The 22646-nt window shown below is 36.6% G+C and overlaps 1 protein-coding gene across 8 annotated transcripts in view; it reads right to left on the bottom strand.

The window, feature by feature from the left end:
- Positions 1-22646, bottom strand: part of LOC128584883 (general vesicular transport factor p115-like) — a 92487-nt gene that overhangs the window by 46457 nt on the left and 23384 nt on the right. For 5 of the 8 annotated variants that reach the window (XM_053590158.1, XM_053590160.1, XM_053590165.1 and 2 more), the window contains exons 2-7: positions 21011-21097; positions 20865-20929; positions 13353-13429; positions 3168-3268; positions 2507-2609; positions 2293-2348 (exon numbers count right to left, since the gene is read on the bottom strand). In XM_053590158.1, the coding sequence (XP_053446133.1) occupies positions 2293-2348; positions 2507-2609; positions 3168-3268; positions 13353-13429; positions 20865-20929; positions 21011-21097 (489 nt within the window). Of the gene's footprint in view, positions 1-2292; positions 2349-2506; positions 2610-3167; positions 3269-4241; positions 13332-13352; positions 13430-20864; positions 20930-21010; positions 21098-22646 lie in introns of those variants that run through there. The other 3 variants (XM_053590161.1, XM_053590162.1, XM_053590163.1) reach the window with 3 other exon arrangements.

Raw genomic sequence — 22646 nt, 5'->3', positions numbered from 1 at the left:
TGGTGTATGTGGCTGGCGCCCAACCCACTGAGCTACAGGCGCCACTTATTTATTTATTTTTTTGTAGAAACAGGGTCTCACTTTACTGCTCTTGGTAGAGTGCCATGAGGTTACCTGGCTCACAGCAACCTCCAGCTCTTCGGCTTACACAATTCTCCTGCCTCAGCCTCCCAAGCAGTTGGGGACTACAGGCATCGGCCACAATGCCCGGCTATTTTTTTGTTGCAGTTTGGCCGGGGCTGGGTTTGAACCCGCCACCCTTGGTATATGAGGCTGGTGCCTTACTCACTGAGCAACAAGTGCCACCCGCTTATTTATTTTTTAAAAGATAACTTTTTTTTTTTTTGAGACAGATCCTCAAGCTGTTGCCCTGGGTAGAGTGCCGTAGCATCACAACTCACAGCAACCTCAAATTCCTGGGCTCAAGCGATTCTCCTGCCTCAGCCTCCCAAGTAGCTGGGACTACAGGCGCCCGCCACAACGCCCAGCTATTTTTTGGTTGCAGCCATCATTGTTGTTTGGCAGGCCCAGGCTGGATTGGAACCTGTCAGCTCAGGTGTATGTGGCTGGCGTCTTAAGCTGCTTGAGCCACAGGCCCCGAGCCTAAAAGATATCTTTTTAATTATATTCTGTTGGGCAGCGCCTGTGGCTCAGTGAGTAGGGCACTGGCCCCATATACCGAGGGTGGCACATTTGAACCCGAACCTGGCCAAACTGCAACATGAAAATAGCTGGGTGTTGTGGCAGATGCCTGTAGTCCCAGCTACTCGGGAGGCTGAGGCAAGAGAACTGCCTAAGCCCAAGGGCTAGAGATTACTGTGACCTGTGATGCTACAGCTCTCTACCCAGGGTGACAAACTGAGACTCTGTCTCAAAAAAAAAAAAAAAAAAAAATTACATTCTGTTTAAAAAACTGACAGCCAAGAGAAGAACACAACAGCAACTTTAGGCTTAGATTTACAGTCGTATTTTAGTTGAGGAAAGATACTCAAAATTCCTAAACAAGCAATTCTTAAAAGGTAACATTTAAAGAAATAATAAAAAATGTCCTCACAAATTATATTACTATATAATTTCATTATCTATGATATTGCTTTGACATACAAACTATAAAATTTCTAAGATAAACAGTTAAAAAAAAACTTCCTAAGTGAACTAGAAGCCAAAAATGCTTCTGTTTTATCTCTGCTTTGCCGCTAACCAGGAGAGCAAATGGTATTGACTAGCAATCAGGATGAAAAGGCACAGGGCTGGGGACCAGCAACACAAAGACGCAGCAACAAGGAATGACTTGACTTGGTTTCTGTGGGTCTTGGGCTTTTCACTAGAGATATGAAGATTTAACTAGCTTGATATAATCTCTTTAATTGAATTGAATTAAATCCAGAACTCAACTTTACACTTTTCCCATTTCTTTTTTTTTTTTTTTTTTGGTAGAGACAGAGTCTCACTTTATGGCCCTCGGTGGAGTACCATGGCATCGCACAGCTCACAGCAACCTCCAACTCCTGGGCTTAAGCGATTCTCTTGCCTCAGCCTCCAGAGTAGCTAGGACCACAGGCATCCACCACAACGCCCAGCTATGTTTTACTTTTTTTTTTTTGGTTGCAGTTCAGCCGGGGCCGGGTTTGAACCCGCCACCCTGGGTATATGGGGCCGGTGCCTTACCGACTGAGCCACAGGCGCCGCCCACACTTTTCCAATTTGTATCTGAAGTATTACAGAGTTTTGATTAAGTTGTAGGTATCAACAGAAAAAAATAATGCTCAAGTAACAAAATAACATGGCACCAATACAAAATATTCAAACTTCTGTGCAAATATTAAAATAAATAATAGAAAATAACTCCAGAATCATGCTCTACCCTTAAATAGCAACACCCAAGAAGATCCTCAGAAATACCCAAACGAAGGCAGAACTCCAAACACAATGCTTTGTCAGAGTCACACAGCTCTATGTCTGGGGATATCTCCCCTTACTCATTGGGAGGAAAAGGAATTATGGAGGTAGAGTTTGGTGTAAAATGAAACCCTCTGGAAGATGGCAAAAGAAATTCTAAAGTTATGGAAGGAATAATTTTGAATAGCAAAATGGCCTAAGCCAAATACTAGATTAGATAGGAAAGAAGTAAAGAATGTAGCTTTGTATGTAGTAACTTAAAAAGGTCATTGTCCCAACTTACTCACTTCTTGTAACAAGGAATGAGAGCCAACAAAGATTTTATTTACAAAAAAGCTGCAAATTTACAAAAAAGTTATACATTCTTGGATTTTGTTTTCAAATTTAACTTACATCATTACGTATAACTTCCCTGGAATCTGCTAACAAGTCCATCAATCTTGAAACACCTAGAACATACAACCACATGAAAAGTGCTGGCAGACATATTTATATAAATAGTGATTCAAATTGTTAACGATTCATGAACACATCATTCCAGTCCCCTACTCGAGGAAATTATCCTCATTTTTTGATTGAAATGACATAGCAAAGTTAAGTCACTTACCCATGGGACTAACTAAAATAATTTGTTGCACCTGAGGCCCCAGCTGTTTTAAAAGAGAAGTAAGAAGCTTGACACCAGGCCAACGGACATGGAAATCAAACTCCTGCAATGTAAGAATTTAAAATATTTAACATCTATAATTCACATTTTTTTTTTTTTTTGTAGAGACAGAGTCTCACTTTATGGCCCTCGGTAGAGTGCCGTGGCCTCACACAGCTCACAGCAACCTCCAACTCCCGGGCTTAAGCGATTCTCTTGCCTCAGCCTCCCTTTATAATTCACATTTTTAAGAAAAACATTTTTCTTAACTTTTAAAAAGTGAAACCAGAAACTATAAGTAAAAAAAATAGAAGTTCACCAATGTTTTAAAAAAAGTATTTTAAGAAATAAAAAAATAAAGAAAATAGAGTTAATGTATAATAAAACAATTAAACTGATCAAACTGTCACTGATGGGCTAAACAGTATTTTGTAAAAACAGAAATAAGACGCAGACATTTAAGAGTATATTTCTTAATGCATGTGGACCTCTGGCTCTGATACAATAAACTTCACTGCCTTTAAAGGTATGTACACATTGCTCCTTCAGTAACATCTACAAAGGCAATAAAAGAAGCTATTAAGATGGAAAAAAAAAAAAAAAGCCAAGGTTCCCTATTTACCTCCAATAAAGACAACAGAAGGGTGACATTTTCTTGTTGCTTAATGAAAATTTCTGTAAACTGGCTTCCCAAATCCTCACTCTGTCTTGTGGAGTTTTCTTCTGTAATTCAAAGATAAAGAACTTCAACATGATGATATGTTAAAGTAAGTATCCTTTAACTGAAGAGTTAAGCAGAAATGATATGCTTCCTGAAACAGTATGGCTGGTGGTGATAGCACAGTTACGATGTAAAGCTATATCCTTAAAATAAACTTTCATATTCACTTAAATTCTTTTTAATTTGTCGAGTGCTTAAATATGATATCTTAAGAAAAGATAATTAAATATTCACATTTTCTCAAAGACATTTTTACCTTAAATTTCTGTTAGGGGTTAGGAAACTGAAGTGATAGAAATATTCTGTCTTGAATGTGGTAGTGGGTATATGTCTGTCTACTTCTGTCCAACCTCACAGAACTCTACAACTTCAAATAGTAAACTTTTCTGTATAGAATCTCAACCCCCACATCCCACAAACATTAGCAAACATGTAGTCCCTTCTAATTGTTAGTATTACTGTATTTATTGTAAAAGTAAACCAATTATCTGTATATTCGCCAGTATTTTTTTCACATTCATATCCTATAAAACTATTTGGTGATAAAAATCAGAATTTTAGCCAGGTGTGGTGGTGTGCAGCTAAGGCAGGAGTATTCTTGAGCCCAGGTGCTAGAGGCCATAGTCACTGCACTCCAGCCTGGGCAACAGAGCAAGGCCCTGTCTCAAAACAAACAAATCAATAAATAAACAAAAACCAAACCAAACTAAATAAAACAAAAAACCTCCTCCATATTTGACATTTAATTTACCATTTACTCTTTAAAAGATTTTGCTTTTGTTCTTAAAGCTTAAAAGTCTTTCGGATTAAACTATTTGTTGTTTCGATGTACTTTGTCAAAAAAATGTAAAGGATCACTAAAAATGGGAGCAACAACTGCCAAAACAAATTATCATTTAAGATCTGCCTATATTCTAAACTCAATTCCGAGACGACGAATACACTATTCCCATCCCTCACCCACACCAGACACACCTAACTGATCCCAACCTCAGCTGAGCATCAGAGTCCTCATCCACGTCATGCTTCAGGAAGTTGTAAGTCAATGGAGCTGAAGGTCAAGTTCAAGCCTGTTATCCCTGAAAAAGTTCTTTTCTAAATGTGAGGGGGAGGGGGGAGACACTAGATGACAGGAGAAAAACAGCAAAGCAATCCAAGAGTAAGAGATAATCTCATCTAATTATTTGTAGAAATAAGAAAAAGAAAGATACCTAAAATAGAAAAGAAATGTTTTCCACGATCAACTATCCAAATGTGCTAGGTTTATCCTTCAGAAACTTTAAGAAACATTTCTCTCAATCATCTCTTGTATTATTAAAAGAATTCACTGCTTCTTAGCTTAAAACTATATTACAAAAAAAAAAAAAAACAGGGAGATTGCTTTGACTGCTATGCAGAGAACAGATTACAGGAAATAAAGAAAAGAGAATGACATGGCAAGAGGCAATAATCAAAGTTGGAGGTAAAGGTGGCTTAGATCTTAGGGGCCATAATTCTTATGAAAACAGAGGAAAGAGGATTCATCGACATACTGCATAGAGGAATGTGGGGGTGGGAAAGGAGAGTTACCCCAAGGTTTTAGAAGAACTGGGAGGATTGAGCTGACATTTACTAAGATGGGAAACACTGTGAGATAAGCAAGCAGAGAATAAAGAGAAAATCAGAAATTGAGTTTGGGAAGTGTGAGGTTACAAAACCCCAAGTGAAGGGACCAAGCAAGCAGCCTTATAAGTATGAGCACAGATGTCAGTGGAGAGGTCTGCACATATGTTAGAGTCTTTTTTTTTTCCCATTTTTAATTTTTTTAAATTTATTTATTTTTATTGTTAAATCATAGCTGTGTATATTAGTGCAATCAAGGGGTACAACGTGCAGGTTTCATATACAATCTGAAATACTCTCATCAAACTGTTAATGTAGCCTTCATGGCATTTTCTTAGTTACTGTATGTAGGCATTTGTATTCTGCATTTAGTAAGTTTCGCCTGTACCCATTCTAAGATGCACCGTAGATGTGGCCCCACCCATAACCCTCCCTCCACCAAAATCTCCCCCCTTCCTTCCCCTTCCTTGGCCCCATGTTAGAGTCTTAATGAAAAGAATATTTAAAGTCACAAAGCTGGATGACAAAAGACAACTACAAAAAACTTAGAGCTAACATCATAATAATGGTGAAAGACTGAATGACTTCTGTTAGATCAGGAAGAAGACAAGAACGTCCACTCTTACCAATTCTAATCACTAATTGAAATCCTAATTGATGCCATAAGGCAGGAAAAAGAAATAAAAGGAATACAGATTAGAAAGGAAGAATTCTCAAATAAAAAAAAAGGAAGAACTAAAATTACCTTTCTACAGTTTTACATTTACAGATGACATGTTTGAACATGTGGAAAATCCCTTGAAATCTACAAAAAAGCTATCAGAACTAACAGTGAGTTTAGCAAAGTTGCAAGATAGAAGGTTAATAAACAAAATGAATTTATTTCCCTATGCTAGTAATATTAATTAGAAATTGAAATTTTAAAAACAGTACATACTTACAACAGCATCCAGAATGGACATCAGACAATAGACGGGTACTATTTATGCCTTGGAAACTGCAAAACATTACTGAGAAAAACTGAATAAGACCTACATAAATACTATAAGATACAATACATTCCTGTATTAGAAGGTATGATTCTGTTAGGATGACAGCTTTCCCAAACTGACCTATAGTCAACAAAATCCCAATCAAAATCTCAGTTACCAAAATCCTGGTTTTGCAGAAATTGGACAAGATGATTCTAAAATTTGTATGTGAATGAAAAGTACCTAAAACAGTCAAAACAATTCTGAAGAACAAAGTGGAAGGTCTTACACTAATTTCAAGACTACACAGCTACAGTAATCAAGAAGGGCCATGTCTCGATCAAGGGAACAGAAAGTGCAGAAATGTCCTATTAATTAAGTGTAAAACTAGAAATGAGCCACAGACCTAATTTTAAGAGTTGAAACTAAACAGATTTTTTTTTTTCTTGTAGAGACAGAGTCTCACTTTATGGCCCTCGGTAGAGTGCCGTGGCCTCACACAGCTCACAGCAACCTCCAACTCCTGGGCTTAAGCGATTCTCTTGCCTCAGCCTCCCTAGCTGGGACTACAGGCACCCACCACAACGCCGGCTATTTTTTGGTTGCAGTTTGGTCGGGGCCGGGTTTGAACCCGCCACCCTGGGTATATGGGGCCGGCCCCTTACCGACTGAGCCACAGGCGCCGCCCGAAACTAAACAGATTTTTAAAAGAAAACACGATAAAATCTTAGTGATCTTAGATATGCTAGAGATTTCATTAATAGGACACAAAAGGTCTAAATTATGAAAGAAATTGATAAAATGTACCTAATGAAAATTTTAAACTTTTGCTCTTCAAAAGACAATGTTAGAAAATGGCACAGACTGAGAAATTTGTGACATATACCAAAGGACTTGAATATAAATTACATAAAGAACTTAATATATTCCTGCATTAAATATGACATTTTGTTTAAAAAAAAAAAACACACACAGGGCGGTGCCTGTGGCTCAGTGAGTAGGGCACCGACCTCATATACCGAGGGTGGTAGGTTCAAACCCAGCCCCAGCCAAACTGTAACAACAACAAAAATATAGCTGAGCATTGTGGCAGGCGCCTATAGTCCCAGCTACTTGGGAGGCTGAGGCAAGAGAATTGCCTAAGCCCAAGAGCTGGAGGTTGCTATGAGCTGTGACGTCACAGCACTCTACCAAGGGCAATATTTCAACTCATTTAAGACAACCCCATAGGACACAAAGGTTTGAATACATCGCTAAAGAAGAAAAATATGTGAATAATAAAAGAAAGAAAAAAGTTACACAAAAGTCATTCAACATCATTATTCATTAAGAAAATACAAATTAAAACTATAATGAGGCCTGGCTGGCCTGTAATCTCAGTACTTTGAGAGGTCGAGTTGAGAGGATTGCTTGAGCCCTGTAGTTCAAGACCAGTCTGGGCCATACAGCAAGATCCCAGCCTCTGCCAAAAATAAACCCCCAAATCAGCCAGGCATGGAGGACTGGGGTGGGCAGATGGCTTGAGCCTAGGAGTTTGAGCTATCATCATGCCACTGACTGTCCTCCAGCCTGGGAGACAGCGCAAGAACCTATCTTTGAAAACTAAGAACAAAACCAAACGAAACTACAATGAGATATCATCACACATGTATTAGAATAGCTATAATGACACTTTAAAACCTGATCGTACTAAGTGTTGGAGATTATGTGGAAGAGACGGAACTCACACACCACTGGTGGGAATATGAAATGGTACAACTACCTTGAGAAATGTGGTTTCTTACAAAGTTAAATAATAAACCCACCATATCACTAGATCACAATTCAGGAGTGGATATATGTTGTTATTTCTCTTCAGTAAACACTATTCTATTACAGAGTTTTACTGAAGAGACATATACAACATACCACTCCTGAATTATGTAGAAATGTTTATAGCACTCAAAAATAGGACACAAAAACCTAAATTAAAAAAATTGATTAAATGGAAGGAATCACAATTTAATAGCTCAAAACTAGAAATAACCTAAATGCTCATCAATAGAATAGATTTACAAGTTGTTTCATCTTCATATAACAGAATACTACTTAGCAATAAAAAGGAATGAACTTCAAAACAATTATGCTAAGTAAAAGAAGTCAGATTCCCCAAGCCACCAAAAAGGGAATATACTATATGATGCCATTTATATAAAATTCTAGGACAATATCTGCACAAACTAGTCCACAGTGACAGAAGGAAAATGTGTGGTTCAATGGGGGCAAGGAGCAGGAGCAACAGATTACAGTATCACAGGTTCATACAAGTCTCGAAACTCATCCAACCATATATTTACATATTTAATGTAATGTTTGCATTGAGCACAAGCTAATAACTTGGTAAGGAGTTAATACCTTTGATTCATTCTGATATAGTAACCTATCAGAATATAATTAAGATTTCTTTTTTTTTTTTTTTGTAGAGACAGAGTCTCACTGTACCGCCCTCGGTAGAGTGCCGTGGCGTCACACGGCTCACAGCAACCTCTAACTCTTGGGCTTATGTGATTCTCTTGCCTCAGCCTCCCGAGCAGCTGGGACTACAGGCGCCCGCCACAACGCCCGGCTATTTTTTTGTTGCAGTTTGGCCAGGGCTGGGTTTGAACCCGCCACCCTCGGCATATGGGGCCGGCGCCCTGCTCACTGAGCCACAGGCGCCGCTAAGATTTCTTTTTTTGGGGGGGGATAGGGATAGGGTCTTGCTCTGTCACCCAAGCTGAAGTGCAGTGGTGCAGTTATAGTCTCAACCCCCTGGGCTAAGGTGATCCTCTAGCCTCAGCCTCCCAAGTGGTTAGGATTACAGGCATCCCTACACCTGGCTAATTGTCTTATTGTTTTTTGTAGAGTTAGGGTATATTGCTATATTGCTCAGGCTGGTCTCAAACTCCTGGCCTCAACTGATCCTTCCACCTTGCCACCCAAAGTGCTGCGATTACAGGTATGGTGATACACAGCCAAGACCTACATTCTGAAATGAACTAGTAAAACACAGTCCTGTTCCAAGTATTAATGGTTCCTTCTGGCTTAATGCTGTCAGTTAAAAAAAGTGTTAGTAAGACAGACTTCACTTCTTTTATGTTATAGGCATAAGATAGCATGTCTTACCTTTAATGGAGTTCCTCAAAATTAGGTAAGCAATTAAATAGACAAAGCTCATTCCTTAGTGTAGCAGTATTTAAGCTGTAACTACTATAAACTACTATATGAATTATTATATCTAAAAGTTGTAAACCAAAACTGAAAGCATGAGAAATTATATCTATTATCCATATAAGCAAAAGTATGAGACAAGTAAGCCATCCTCCTTCATCCAGTATACTGAGATTACAACTTCGAGAGCTTAGTTTATTTTTTATGTGCTATAATTTAAATGCTATATTCTACCATACACTTACAATCTGCAAAAGTAATTAGCCATTTATCAAAGATACATGAAAAAAATAAGATTAAAACAAAATGGCCCTCGTTACTATAGTAAAAGTAAACCCAAGACAGGAAGGTAAAACAAAAGACTGCTCTTTTTAAGTACTTTCACTGATGCTTTTCAATTTACAACAGAGCAAACTGAAAACATCATTAAATTGAAAATGCATTTAATATGTCTAACCTACCAAACATCATAGCTTAGCCTAATCTATCTTAACTGTGCTCAGATCACTTACATTAGCCTGCAGTCGGGCAAGATCATTTAACACAAAGCCTATCTCATAAAAAAGTGTCTCGTAATTTATTGAACATTGTGTTGAAAGAGAAAAACAGAATGGCTGTACGGGTACTCAAAGTATAGTTTCTACAGAACTGCAGAAGCCTTTAATTTATTGTTTTCATACCACTGGAAGTCAAAAAATTACAAGTCAAACCATTATAAGCAGTGACCCATACACCTCTGGACACTTTCAGACCTGTTGAGATGATTTGATTTTAACTAAAAATGTATAGATACATTTATTCTTTTTTTTGCAGTTTTTTTGGCTGGGGCTGGGTTTGAACCCACCACCTCCGTCATATGGGGTCGGCGCTCTACCCCTTTGAGCCACAGGTGCCACCCGATACATTTCTTAAAATGTGTTTACAGTTGTACTTTATTCAGAGGTATGAACAACATTCAAAAACATCTCTGGACATTTTCTTTGGCTCTCCACTCCATATCAAGTTCACACCTATATTATGAAGAACAAAACTGCTTTATAAATAGATATATTCTACTGAAAATAGTACTAACTCAAAGTGAAGGAATATCAAATAATCTTCTTTTATAATGTGGTCAATTAAAAAGGTACACCTATACTTTTTGACATTTGTTTGAATCTTCTATAAACTAATATGTAAGTTATATGATTTAATAAAGAATCTAGTCAGAAAAATAAAAATAAAATTGGCCACAATTTTTTCCACTAGAAATCAATTAAATACTAATAAAAAAAGAGAAAAATATATATTAAAAAATCCTCGTACTCACTAGATGATACCGCATAAGTTACATAAACTCTGAGCTTTCATTTTCTCATCTCAACATAAGAGAAAAATAACACCTATCTCAGAGGCTTGAGGAGGATTAAGGGAATGAACACGAAAAAAAGGCTAAGTTCTGAAGGCTTCATACAAATAGATAAAACAGTAACAGAAAAAAAGACTGAGCTGTACTACCCAACAAGGACACAGTCTGGCAAAAGTCAAGTACAATGCTCTGGTATTTCAGACAAGGGATTCAAGTGTCACAAAAAGTGATGCTTCACACTTTTATAAGTTAGTTTCCTTGTTAGTTGTTTTGTTATGTATAGGTGACTTTGTTATGTACTATTTTAAAACTACTTTAGATAAGAATATTCCTTTCCTGATTTAAAAAAGCTAAACAAGTCAGGAAAATTGGTAAAACAACAACAAAAATTTGGTTAGTTTAATTATGAGGAAAAGAAATATCAATATTAAAAGTAAATGGAACTTGAAACAGATCATCAAAATATTGGTGAGTTTTACGAATTACTGTAAGAAATGTCAGTAACTAGAACAGTACCGTGCATGCACTGATTTTTAAAGGGACAATATCAATATACACCTATTCTCTGAACTGGAATAACTTCCAGTTCTTACTGAATATAGGTAAAATATGTATGTATACCTTGATAATACATGTATATATACTCAAATATCATATTTGTTTATTTTTTAGAGATGAGATTTCACTGCATTGTCCAGGCTGGGGTGAAGTGGCTATTCATGGATATGATCGTAGCTCACTGTACCCTCAAACTCTTGGCCCCAAGCCATCCTCCTGCTTCAGCCTCTTGAGTCATAGCAAATATTAAATAAGCTATCGAAAAATTTTTTTTCTAGGAAGTATACATGAAATAATTTTGAATAAATTGTCTTACCAAAGAAAGCCTTTAATTTTATTAAGAGATGTACTAGAATATTTTATGTGTTCTGGACAGTAAATAGATTTAGTAGCCATAGAAATAATAGTAAGTTTATCAAATATTCCTCTTTAGTTAAGGAATTTTAATATAGTAAAACAAATCTTGGATTTCTTTAGCAGCCAGAAGAAACATCACTTGACAGTGTCCTTTTACATTATTAGAAATTATGCCTAAAAGCATCACGCATATGTAAATGCAATCTTTACCTTCAACATCATCTGAAAGTAGACAAAAATAAATAAAAGTGGGTGATAAAGAAAACAGTTTCTGATGTACTAGTATACACAATAAAATTGGAGCTTAAAAGTGTCAAACAAGCCATATATATGATACATGTATAGTTTCTCGGAAGAATATTCATTTTAGTTAAAGCTGAGATATCCTAAAAGAGATAAAGCACATGCTATATTTTTAGGACTATGACACAGTTTTATCATTAAAGGGTTACAAAATATTCCTAAAGTAAATAATTCTAAAGTAACGTTCATTACGTCAGCTAAGAATTACCTCTGAAGAAGTAGTAAAGTGGAAGTATCAGTAAAAGAACTGAAGAACACATTTCTCAGTATCTAGATTTTTATAAGACTAATTCTTCAGGATGAGTAAATTTTTAGAAGAAAAAGTCCTTTAAAAAAGTGACTCCATCACTGTTTATTGAAACAACTGTTTATCTTGTTTTATCCAAAGAATCCGTTTTGGATGCTAAATTAAAAGTAAAGAGCCTAAATATGCAAAGAAAAACAAAAAAAGGTGTTCTCTAAACATAATTATAATGTAAGTTTATAATAAAGGAAACCAATTAACTAAAATCTATTGCTGTTATATATATATTTAAGAACAGTCTTTTTCTTTAATGTGGTCAAACAAGTGTGTTGTATCTAATTTTCTTACCTTAGAAATAACTAGAAAAACAAGTATCTTTTTCTTTGAAGTATGCTGTGTTTATTGTATTTAAGTGTCATGTGACCAATACCCTCTTTTTCCATGGGTACCAAATTATATCCACTAAATATTTTTCACCCCTGAGGAATCAATAAAGTTGAGTAATAGTCTAGATATCACAGAGAAGTAAAAATGTAAATAAAAGGATAATTCGGTCTAAGGAATTCTGACTGTTCAACACAAACTTTCAAATGTCCTCATTACTAGCATTCTGTGAAGCTAATACCCACATATATTCCTGCTCCTTTATTTTAATAAAACAATGCAACAATATACACCTACATTTCTTTATGATTAATCTATTCACAATTTTGAAAGAACACTTAATTTCAGTGTAAATTAGACTTATAAAATACATGAATACATTCATCTTCTGACTTTATAAAATAATGGAAAACCCATTTTGTCCTACAGCAGCAGCCAATGTGATAGTAAGAATGTGCTCTCCAACAGAAGTGCACAGGGCTGCTCACCATGTATGTTTCCCTGCACATAGGACAGAACGGGCACAGACTTCCAAGCAAGAATTTCAGTGACAACAAAGTAAGTAAATGACAAACCGCCTTACTTTTAGTATGCAGTATTTTGAAACAAAAAAGAAAAAAGAGGATGCATGAGAGATATGTGTGGATTTCAAATTTATTCATTATCACTGCACACCAGACTTAATATAAAGAAAAAGTACTTTTTAAATTTAATAAATTGTTGCTCTAAACATAAGCCCTATGTGGAAAGTTTAAGTATTAGGAAAAACTCTTGAATTTCATATTGCCTACCAATAACAACATATAAATTAAAGAGTGTGATTTTTCAATCAATAGCCAAAAATGATTATTTAACTCAGAACTGGCCAAAATGTATACTGCCTAACTAAAACTAAATACAAAGAGGGCATATTATTACTTAAAAAAGAAGGTTCTTATTCCATCTCATTATAATGTTCCAAATCATTCACAATCGCCCTAAAAATACATTTCTAGAACTAAAGCTATATGCTTATTAAAGAAAAAAAACTTATACATAAATACATTTGTGACATAAACTCAACTTTAAAAGCAGCAATATTAGCGCAACCCAGGTAACAGAAAAGACAATAAAAATAACTCAAAACTTACCTACTTCTTCTTCTTCATCATTAGATATTATATTATATAGTGTGTCCAAAGCATAACCTATTATTTCAGAATCCGAACTGGAAAAAAGAAATTGTTAAACTTTTACACTGCTACTTAGAGTGTAAATTTTTATGACTGCTTTTACGTAGTCATTAAACAAAACCACATGAAACAAAATTCTACTTCTAAAATCCTATTCTAAGCAAATATCAGATTACAAACTATAAACGTATATGGAAGATTGTATAATTGCAAAAAATCAGAAACAAACTAAATGTTCAATAATAAAAGAAAATAGTATGGGGAGATGTCTGTGGCTCAGTGAGTAGGGCACTGGCCCCATATACCGAGGGTGGCAGGTTCAAACCAGCCCTGGCCAAACTGCAACAAAAAATAGCCCGGCCTTGTGGCGGGCACCTGTAGTCCCAGCTACTCAGAAGGCTGAGGCAAGAGAATCGCCTAAGCCCAAGAGCTGGAGGTTGCTGTGAGCTATTGACGCCACAGCACTCTACCAAGGGTGACAAAGGGGAACTCCGTCTCTAAAAAAAAAAAAAAAAAGGGAAAAAGAAAACAGTATGGCAAATCCATACATATCATGCAGCAATAAAAATGCTTTTCATTTTTGGGTTTTTTGAGATACTTTCCTGCTCTGTGGCTCTGACTAGAGTGCAGTTGCATCAACATCGCTCACTGCAGCCTCCAACTCGTGGGCTCAGTTGATCCTTGAGGCTGCCTCAGTCACTTGAGTAGCTAGACTATAGGAATATGCACCACATCCAGCTAATTTTTCTACTTCTTATGAAGATGGGGTCTCACTTTCTTGCTCAGGCTAGTCTCTAACTCCTGGCCTCAAGCAATCCTCCTGCCTTAGCCTCCCAAAGGGCTAAGGTTACAGGCAAGAGCCACCACACCCGGCCAAAAATGTATTCTTAAAGAACATATAAAGCCATGATAATTTTAAAAACTCCTGATAAGATGCCAAATGGAAAAAACTGAATAAAAAAATGTATGTACAGAATAATCACTGTATATCTGTGTCTATACATGTGTTTTAAAATAGTATACATTTATAAAATGAACCCAATTTTAAAATCAGCTAAAGTAGCACAACTCAGATAATTTTATGTATATGTGTTTATATATGTTTTTTGTTTTAAATATACATACAAACACACACATAACATTATTTCCAATTGGACTTTTAAAGTTTGTTTCCCTTCTCTATTTATTATTTTCTTCAAAGAAAAATCTTACAGCAAACAGGTACTATTTATACAGTCAAGAACTATAAGAATTTGTAGTTGCTGACAAACAGACAAATTCTGAAATAACGTAAAATGATGGCATTTAGAGCAGAAAGCAAGAGTGAGAGATCCAGGTTTAAAGATTCAGTGACTATGAAGAAGTGATCAGGACTGATAAATACAAAGATAAGGTATCAAAAGGGATTGCAACCAAAGGATATAAATATCAAAGTCGATTTTTAAAAAATTATTTACTGAGGTTGGGCACAGTGGCTCATGCCTGTAATCCTAGCACTCTGGAAGGTGAGGCAGGTAGATTGCTTGAGCTCAGGAGTTTGAGATCAGCCTGAGAAAGCAGTTATCTAAAAAATAGCTGGGTGTTGTGGCATGTGCCTACAGTCCCACCTACTCAGAAGATAGAGGCAAGAAGAGAATCACTTGAACCCAAGAGTTTGAGGTTGCTGTGAACTTCCACCTAGGGCAACAGAGAGAGACCCTGTCTCAAAAAATAATAATAAAATAAAAATAAAAGATTACTTTTGTTTTGTTTTTGAGAAATTTAGAGGGGCATCTTTTAAAAAACTTGAGAACCTAATAATGGAAGGGAACTTCTGCAACATGATAAAGGCACGTATGAAAACGTCGCACTCAACTTCCTATGTAGCGGTGAAAGATGGAATGCTTTCCATCTTACCGCTAGGGTAAGGAATAAGATAGTGATGCCCCCTCACCATCTCTAATGAACACTGGACTGGAGGTTCTAACTAGAACAACATGCAAGAAAATAAAAGGCATGCAGACTGGAAAGGAAGAAGAAAAACTATACCTTTTCACAGATTACATAATCTCATACATTAATTCATTAAAATCTTAAGGAATTCATTAAAACTTACTAGAACTAATAAATTCAGCAAAGTTACAGGATACAAGCTAAATATACAAATGTCAATTCTGTTTCTACAAAATAGCAATGAACAATCAGAAAATGAAGTTAAGAAAATAATTTCATTTAAATAACATCAAAAAGATTAAAATATTAAATATTAAAATAAAATATGTAATATTAAAACTTTGGAATAAATTTTACTACAGATGTACAAGATTTGTACACTGAAAACCAGAAAACATTGTGGAAAGAAATGTACCAGATCCAAATAAGTAAAAAGACATTCTGCACTCAGGGATAGGAAGAGGTAATACTGTTACAATGACAACTTCATTTACAGATTCAACACAATGTCTATCAAAATTCTTGTTCCTGTTGTTGATAAGAAATTGATAAGCTGGGTGGCACCGGCCCTATATACCAAGGGTGGCGGGTTCAAACCCGGCCCCGGACGAACTGCAACAAAAAAATAGCCAGGCATTGTGGAGGGCGCCTGTAGTCCCAGCTACTCGGGAGGCTGAGGCAAGAGAATCGCCTATGCCCAGGGACTTGAGGTTGCTATGGACTGTGAGTGCCACGGCACTCTACCGAGGATGATAAAGTGAGATTCTGTCTCTACAAAAAAAAAAAAAAAAAGAAAGAAATTGATAAGCTAGTCATAAAAGCCATATAGAAATACAAGGGATTCAGAATAACCAAAACGATCTTGAAAAAGAATAGCAAAGTTGCTTATTAAAAATTTACAGCAACCAAGACTGTCTCGAACCATGAAAAAGACAGACATATAGATAAATAGAATAGAACTGACAATGAAGAAATAAAAAGTAACATTTATTTCAAAACTGATTTTCAGCAAGGATGTCAGGACCGTTCAATCAAGAAAGAATAGTCTCTTCAACAAATGGTGCCAGGTCAACTAGACATCCACATGGAAAAGAATGAAGTTGGTTCCCTATCTGACAGCACATACAAAAATTAACTCAAATGGATCAAAGACCTAATGAGCTAGACCTATAAAATCTTAAAAGAAATCGCAGATGTAGATCTTCAAAATCTTGAATTAGGTAACTGTTTCTTAGATGCAACAACAAAAGCACAGGCAGAAGATAAAAGAAAGAAGTTGGAAATTTAAAAACTTTTTGTTTTTGTTCTCACAGGGTCTTATTGTTACCCCAGGCCAGAGTGCCAAGGCATCACCTGACTTATAGCAACCTCACATTCCTGGGCTGAAGTCATCTTCCTGCTTCAGTCTCCCAAGTAGCTGAGACTTCAGGTGCTCACCACTATGGCCAGCTAATTTTTCTGTTTTTAGTAGGGATGGGATCTCACTCTTATTCAGGCTATTTCTGCTCAAACTCCTGAGCTCAGGCGATGCTCTTATCTTGGGCTCCGAGAATGTTAAGATTTTGGGCATTAGCCACTGGGCCTGGCTAATATTAAAAAACTTCTGTGCTTCAAAGGATACTATTAAGAAAGTGAAAAGACAACCCGCAGAACTGGAGAAAATATCTGCAAGTCACTTATCTTATAAGGGACCTATATCCAGAATATACACATAACCCCAAAATGCAAAACACAAATAATCTAATTAAAAATGAATGAAAGATTTGGATAGACATTTCTCCAAAAAACATAAACAAATGGCCAATAAGCACATGAAGAGATGCTGAACATCATTATTATTAGGCAAATGCAAATTAACACCACAATCAGAAAATATTATGGAATACCACTTATACTCACTAGGGTGGTTGCAAAAAGGGAGGGGGACAATAATAAGTATTGGTGAGGATGTGGAGAAACTGGACCTTCATATACTGTTGGAGAAAATATAAAATGGTATAGTCCCTATGGAACAGAGAGTGACACTTACTCAAAATGTTAAACATAGAGCCATCCCAGACCCAGCAATTATACTCCTAGGTATTATATATACCAAGAAAACTGAAAACATACGTTCATACAAAAACTAATACATGAACGTTCATAACATCATTCAAAATAGTCAAAACCTGGAAATAACCCAAATGTCCAACAATTGATAAACGGGTAAATGAAGTGTGGTATATCCACACAATGGAATACTATTCAGCCATAAAAAAGAATGCTGTACTAATACATGCTTCAACATGGATGAACCTTAAAATGTCAGGCTAAGTGAAAGATGCCAGACACAAGACCACATGCTGTATGATTCTACTCATATGAAATGCCCCAAACAGTAAAATCTATAGACAGAAAGTGAATTAGTGGTTGTCAAGTACGGTGATGGGGAGGAATAAAGAATAGATATTGGATGTGGGTGTGTGATGCAATGCTCTGGAATTAGATAGTGGTGATGGTTGCACAGTTTTGTGAACATACTAAAACATACTTTAGAAGAGTAAATTGTATGATATATAAATTATAGTTCAAGTAAAACAACTACTGAGGTATCATGGATTGGCAATATTAAGTTTCAGACAAGTTTTGGGCCTTGAGTCTGAGAGTTAGGAGAATGAGCAGGGAAGCAGATCCACAGCCAGACGGAGCTGCAGGCTAAGCCAAGAAAGGGAACGTGACTCTCTTCAATGCTGCTGTGGATGAAGGGGATTCAGGGCAAGAACTCTCAGTGTTAGTTACACAGGCCAGGACAAGAAGCACAGAACAGTAATGAAGGTGAAGAGCAAGTGGAGTAAGAGAGAGATGGCTGTGGAACACAGACCTCTGCATTTAATGAAGTTTAAAAAAACATCCACAGAACACTAAAAACAGACGAAAATATGCTAATTTAGCACAAGAAAGGGAATGAAATACAAGATGGATCACAGAAGTTTTGCTTTTTTATTGTCTAAGAGTCCCAAGAAAACATTCAGCAGCCCTTGACATAATTACCTATTCACATATTCACAAGGCTATGTTGTATATTCTACTCCTAAGTATGATGGCTGGCACACAGTAAACATGCAACAACAATTTTAAGATCTATTACTTAACCTCTATCAAGAGCATTTACACATTTATTTCGTGCTGTGTAGTGAAAATAACAATGAAGTGGAACGCTGCATAAGAAGCGGTGTTCTACTTTCCACACCGAGATGTCAGTCATTTCATTCCTATCTCAGACTCAGGGAGAACATGCACCTGTGATCTAACAAATATGGAATAAAGAAAGCTTGTAAGTACGTATAAGCATCACACTAATCTTCCTTTTATCCAGCTTTTCTAACGGCCACCCATATTCATTGGCTCATGACCCCTTCACTCCATTTTCTTTTTTCTTTTCTTTTCTTTTTTTTAAGAGACAGAATCTCACCCTATTGCCCTCAGTAGAGTGCTGTGACATCACAGCTCACAGCAACCTCCAACTCCTAGGCCTAGGCGACCCTCTTGCCTCAGCCTCCCGAGTAGCTGGGACCACAGGCACCCACCACAAAATCCGGCTACTTTTTGTTGCATTTTGGCTGAGGCCAGGTTTGAACCCGCCACCCTTGGCATATGGGGCCGGCACCTTACCCACTGAGCCACAGGCGGCACCCCCTTCATTCCATTTTGGGAGCCAGCAATAGCAGCTGCTCTTCTCCTATCACTACACTTCCACCTGTTTTGCCTTCCTGTTCCAATTTTAAGGACCCTTGCAATAACATTGGGTATCTGGATAATCCAGGATACTCTCCCCTTTTTAAAGTCCTTAACTTAATTCACATCTGCCACGTCCCTTTTGCATGTAAGGTAACATTTGCAGGTTGTGGTGATAAGCATATAGATATCTTTGGTGGGCCATTATTGTACCTTCCACAGTTATCCACTAGGATGCTAAGAAGACAAACAATTCTGACACATTCAATGCATTGATCCAAGTGCATTAGACTCAGTTGGCTTTGAAAGGTAGTCAGTGTGGGTACATTGTCTACAGAGAAGACAAACGTCTTAACTGGTATGAATAAGCAGCTAGGAATTGCTGAACTATAATCGAAACACAGGCCATGAAGTTAGATAGATAGGCAGTACCCAAGACCTATAATAGCTTAAATTATTTGCTTTGTTTGAGAAACTTGGACTTCACACTGCACAAAGCATCAAATAGGTGAGTGACAGAGATCTGCATTTCGGAAAGACAATTCTTGCAACATATGGACTGAATGGAAGTATAAAGAGATCAGAAACAAAGAATAGTTTACAGGTGGTGGAGATTTTAATTTATGTCTAAAACTCTTTGATACAGCTCTCTTCGAAAGGTAGAAGCTAATCCTCCCCTTAAGCATGGACTGTACTTAATAACCTGCTTCTAATAACTACACTGTGGTGGGACCAACAGTATGTGACTTCTGAGACTAAGTTAAAAGAGGCATTGTGATTTTCTCTTTGTTCTCTCCAGGATCACTTGCTATAGTGCAAGCCACATGGTGAGAAACTGTGGCCTCTTTCCAAGAGCAAGCTTGGAATCAGGTCCTCCCCCACCCCCGGTCGAATCTTCATATGACTGCAGATCTCTGTGTCTTGACTGCAACTTCATGAGACCCCAATATCACCGCAATAAGCCATCCCCCAATTCCTGAGCCCTGATCCACACACACTGAGATAATAAATATTTCTTATTTTGAACCACAAACTTTAGCAGTAATTTGTTATGCAGCAAAAGATAATTAAAACAGAGACTATGAACGTGGTTTAAGCCACTGATATTGAGAATAAGAACAAAGGCTGATAGAGGAAACGGAGAGAAAAATCATGGATTTCAGTTGTTTTTTGGTCTGTGAAGGCATAATGGGTTCAGAACAAGTATGAGGTCAACAGGAATACTCCAGTCTCTGGCTTGAATGGAAAGGTGCTATTGACCAGGCTGAACTCAGTGCAAAAGCAGCTGAAGGGGGCAAGGAAGGGCTAGAAACAAGAGAACTAGAGATACATGAGCTTTTGAACAATCTGAATTTAAGGTACCTGCAAGAGACCTTGGTAGGGTAGAAAGGTCTGATGAGCAGCTAAACCATGTAAGACATTCCACTAGAGCTAAGACTCAAAAGCTATCTGTACAGTTATTATAATCAAAGATGGAAATAAAGTCTCTTAAAAAGAAGTTGGGATAACTGATATACCATAATATGAATATTATAACATGGTATATATTGATAAGTGAATATCCAAACATCTGTTTGCACAGTTCAAACCCCAAATCTCAAATCTTTAATTAACAGTTACTTCATTTTTATATCTCTGCTTTAATACTTAGCATGACGGCTTACACCCAGTGTCCAATAAAAATTTATTGAAATAACAAGTGAAAGTAAAAACTTAATAGCTTAAATATGTTGATAACTTCTGGAATAGTGATATTGACTTTAAAATAAATTAATTGAAAGTTCATGAAAAATTAGGGAGAAAAATCATTAAACAGAGACTCACCGATCTGTTTGTAAAACATGGATAAGGTGTTCCATTGCTTGGATACCCACTTCCAAGCGATACTTCTGCACATAAAAAGGAAAAATGTTATTAAAATAACTAATATCCAACCTAAGAAAACTAACAACTTATGAGGTTTTACGGACCTTCGATAAGGATTTGAGAGCACGCACAGCATTCCTGCGATCATCCAGCAAAGTAGATGAAGCTACTCTGTCACAAAGCTTTTGAATCTGTCATGGAAAAATAAAATAACATTAAAAGAATAAAAAGAAAAAAGAGACCGTAAAGGTTTTATCCCCCAAATCTATAGCTCATAATATTAAAAAAAAAATTCAGCAAATAGGACATTGTGGAAATGCTCTCTCACAAATCTAAGTTATTTATTAGGTAGTATTATTATCTCATTGCAAAGATCAAACAGATTCTTTGTAAAGACCACAAAGCGGGAATGGGTGAAAGGGAATCCAATTAAAGTAAGTCACATAAATTCAGGAATTACGGAAAATCTTGAGTAGAATTACAACTTTCTAAACATGCCACAATATGACTGTTTGACTCAAGAGGAAGCATAATCCAATATGGTAATGATAGATGGCAGAAAGTTATTTAAATTTTTTAAAATAATAGTTTACATGGTAACTTAGGTATCCTAATCTTTCCATTGTATATTTGGTAAAGAAAAGTCATAAATGGGGTGGTGCCTGTGGCTCAAGGAGTAGGGTGCCGGCCCCACATACCGGAGGTGGTGGGTTCAAACCCAGCCCTGGCCAAAAACTGCAAAAAAAAGAAAAGTCATAAATGTATATCAATAAAGCTTTCGGTGTGCCTCAAAATCTATAAGTATAAAATATTCCTATTATAATTTGTAGGAATTAAAATCTGAACTAAATTTTAAAATAAATCTTGGAACATTCCTTATAAAAGGGAAAAATAAGAAATAAGTTAACTATTAACTTACTTTAATAACATTTCTCAATGAGAGAAGAAAAGCTAAGTAAGTTGTGGTATTTTCTGGTGAAATACCATACAACTATTTAAAAGAATGAACTGTACCAACATGAAAATACCATGACACAATAAATATGAGAAAAAAAGCCTGCTATAACAACTATGTGCAAATTATAATCCTACAGAAGCAAAAGTACCAAACTGTGTATATTAAATCACATTAAAAAAGAATTTGGGCAGCTCCTGTGGCTCAAAGAATAGGGCACCAGTCCCACATGCCCGAGGTGGTGAGTTCAACCACCAGCCCCGGCCAAAATCTGCAAAAAAAAAAAAAAAGAATTTGGGGACTGGTACCCTCCAACCTTTTCAGTGGTGCATAGCTGAGAATAAATAACAGGGTGTGGCGGCTTACACCTGTAATCTTAGCACTCTGGGAGGGAGGATTGCTTGAGAGACCAGCCTGAGCAAGAGCGAGACCCCATCTCTACAAAAAAATAGAAAAATTAGCTGGGTGGCATGTGCTAATGGAGGTGGGGGATCACTAGAGCCCACATGTTTGAGGCTGCAGTGAGCCATGATGACCCTGTCTGAAAAACAAAGAAAATAAGGAGAAAATATTAAACTTGCCACTTAAAAAAAATAAATAAATCACTCTCGTTCTAAAACAAAATATGTTGAGTTTTAACAGCAAGTACATATTCTTCTCAACTGGGGATTGTAACTGGAACTTTCTCAACCCCACCGTAAACCAATGAGAGTCAAAGGTGAATCTAAGAATAACTTATTTATCTAGCACCATTAGAATAAATGAGTGATTTCAGATACCTGCTG

This window comes from Nycticebus coucang, chromosome 4 (assembly GCF_027406575.1).
Source record: "Nycticebus coucang isolate mNycCou1 chromosome 4, mNycCou1.pri, whole genome shotgun sequence".
Taxonomy (NCBI): domain Eukaryota; kingdom Metazoa; phylum Chordata; class Mammalia; order Primates; family Lorisidae; genus Nycticebus; species Nycticebus coucang.
This window is presented reverse-complemented; position numbering and strand designations above follow the sequence as displayed.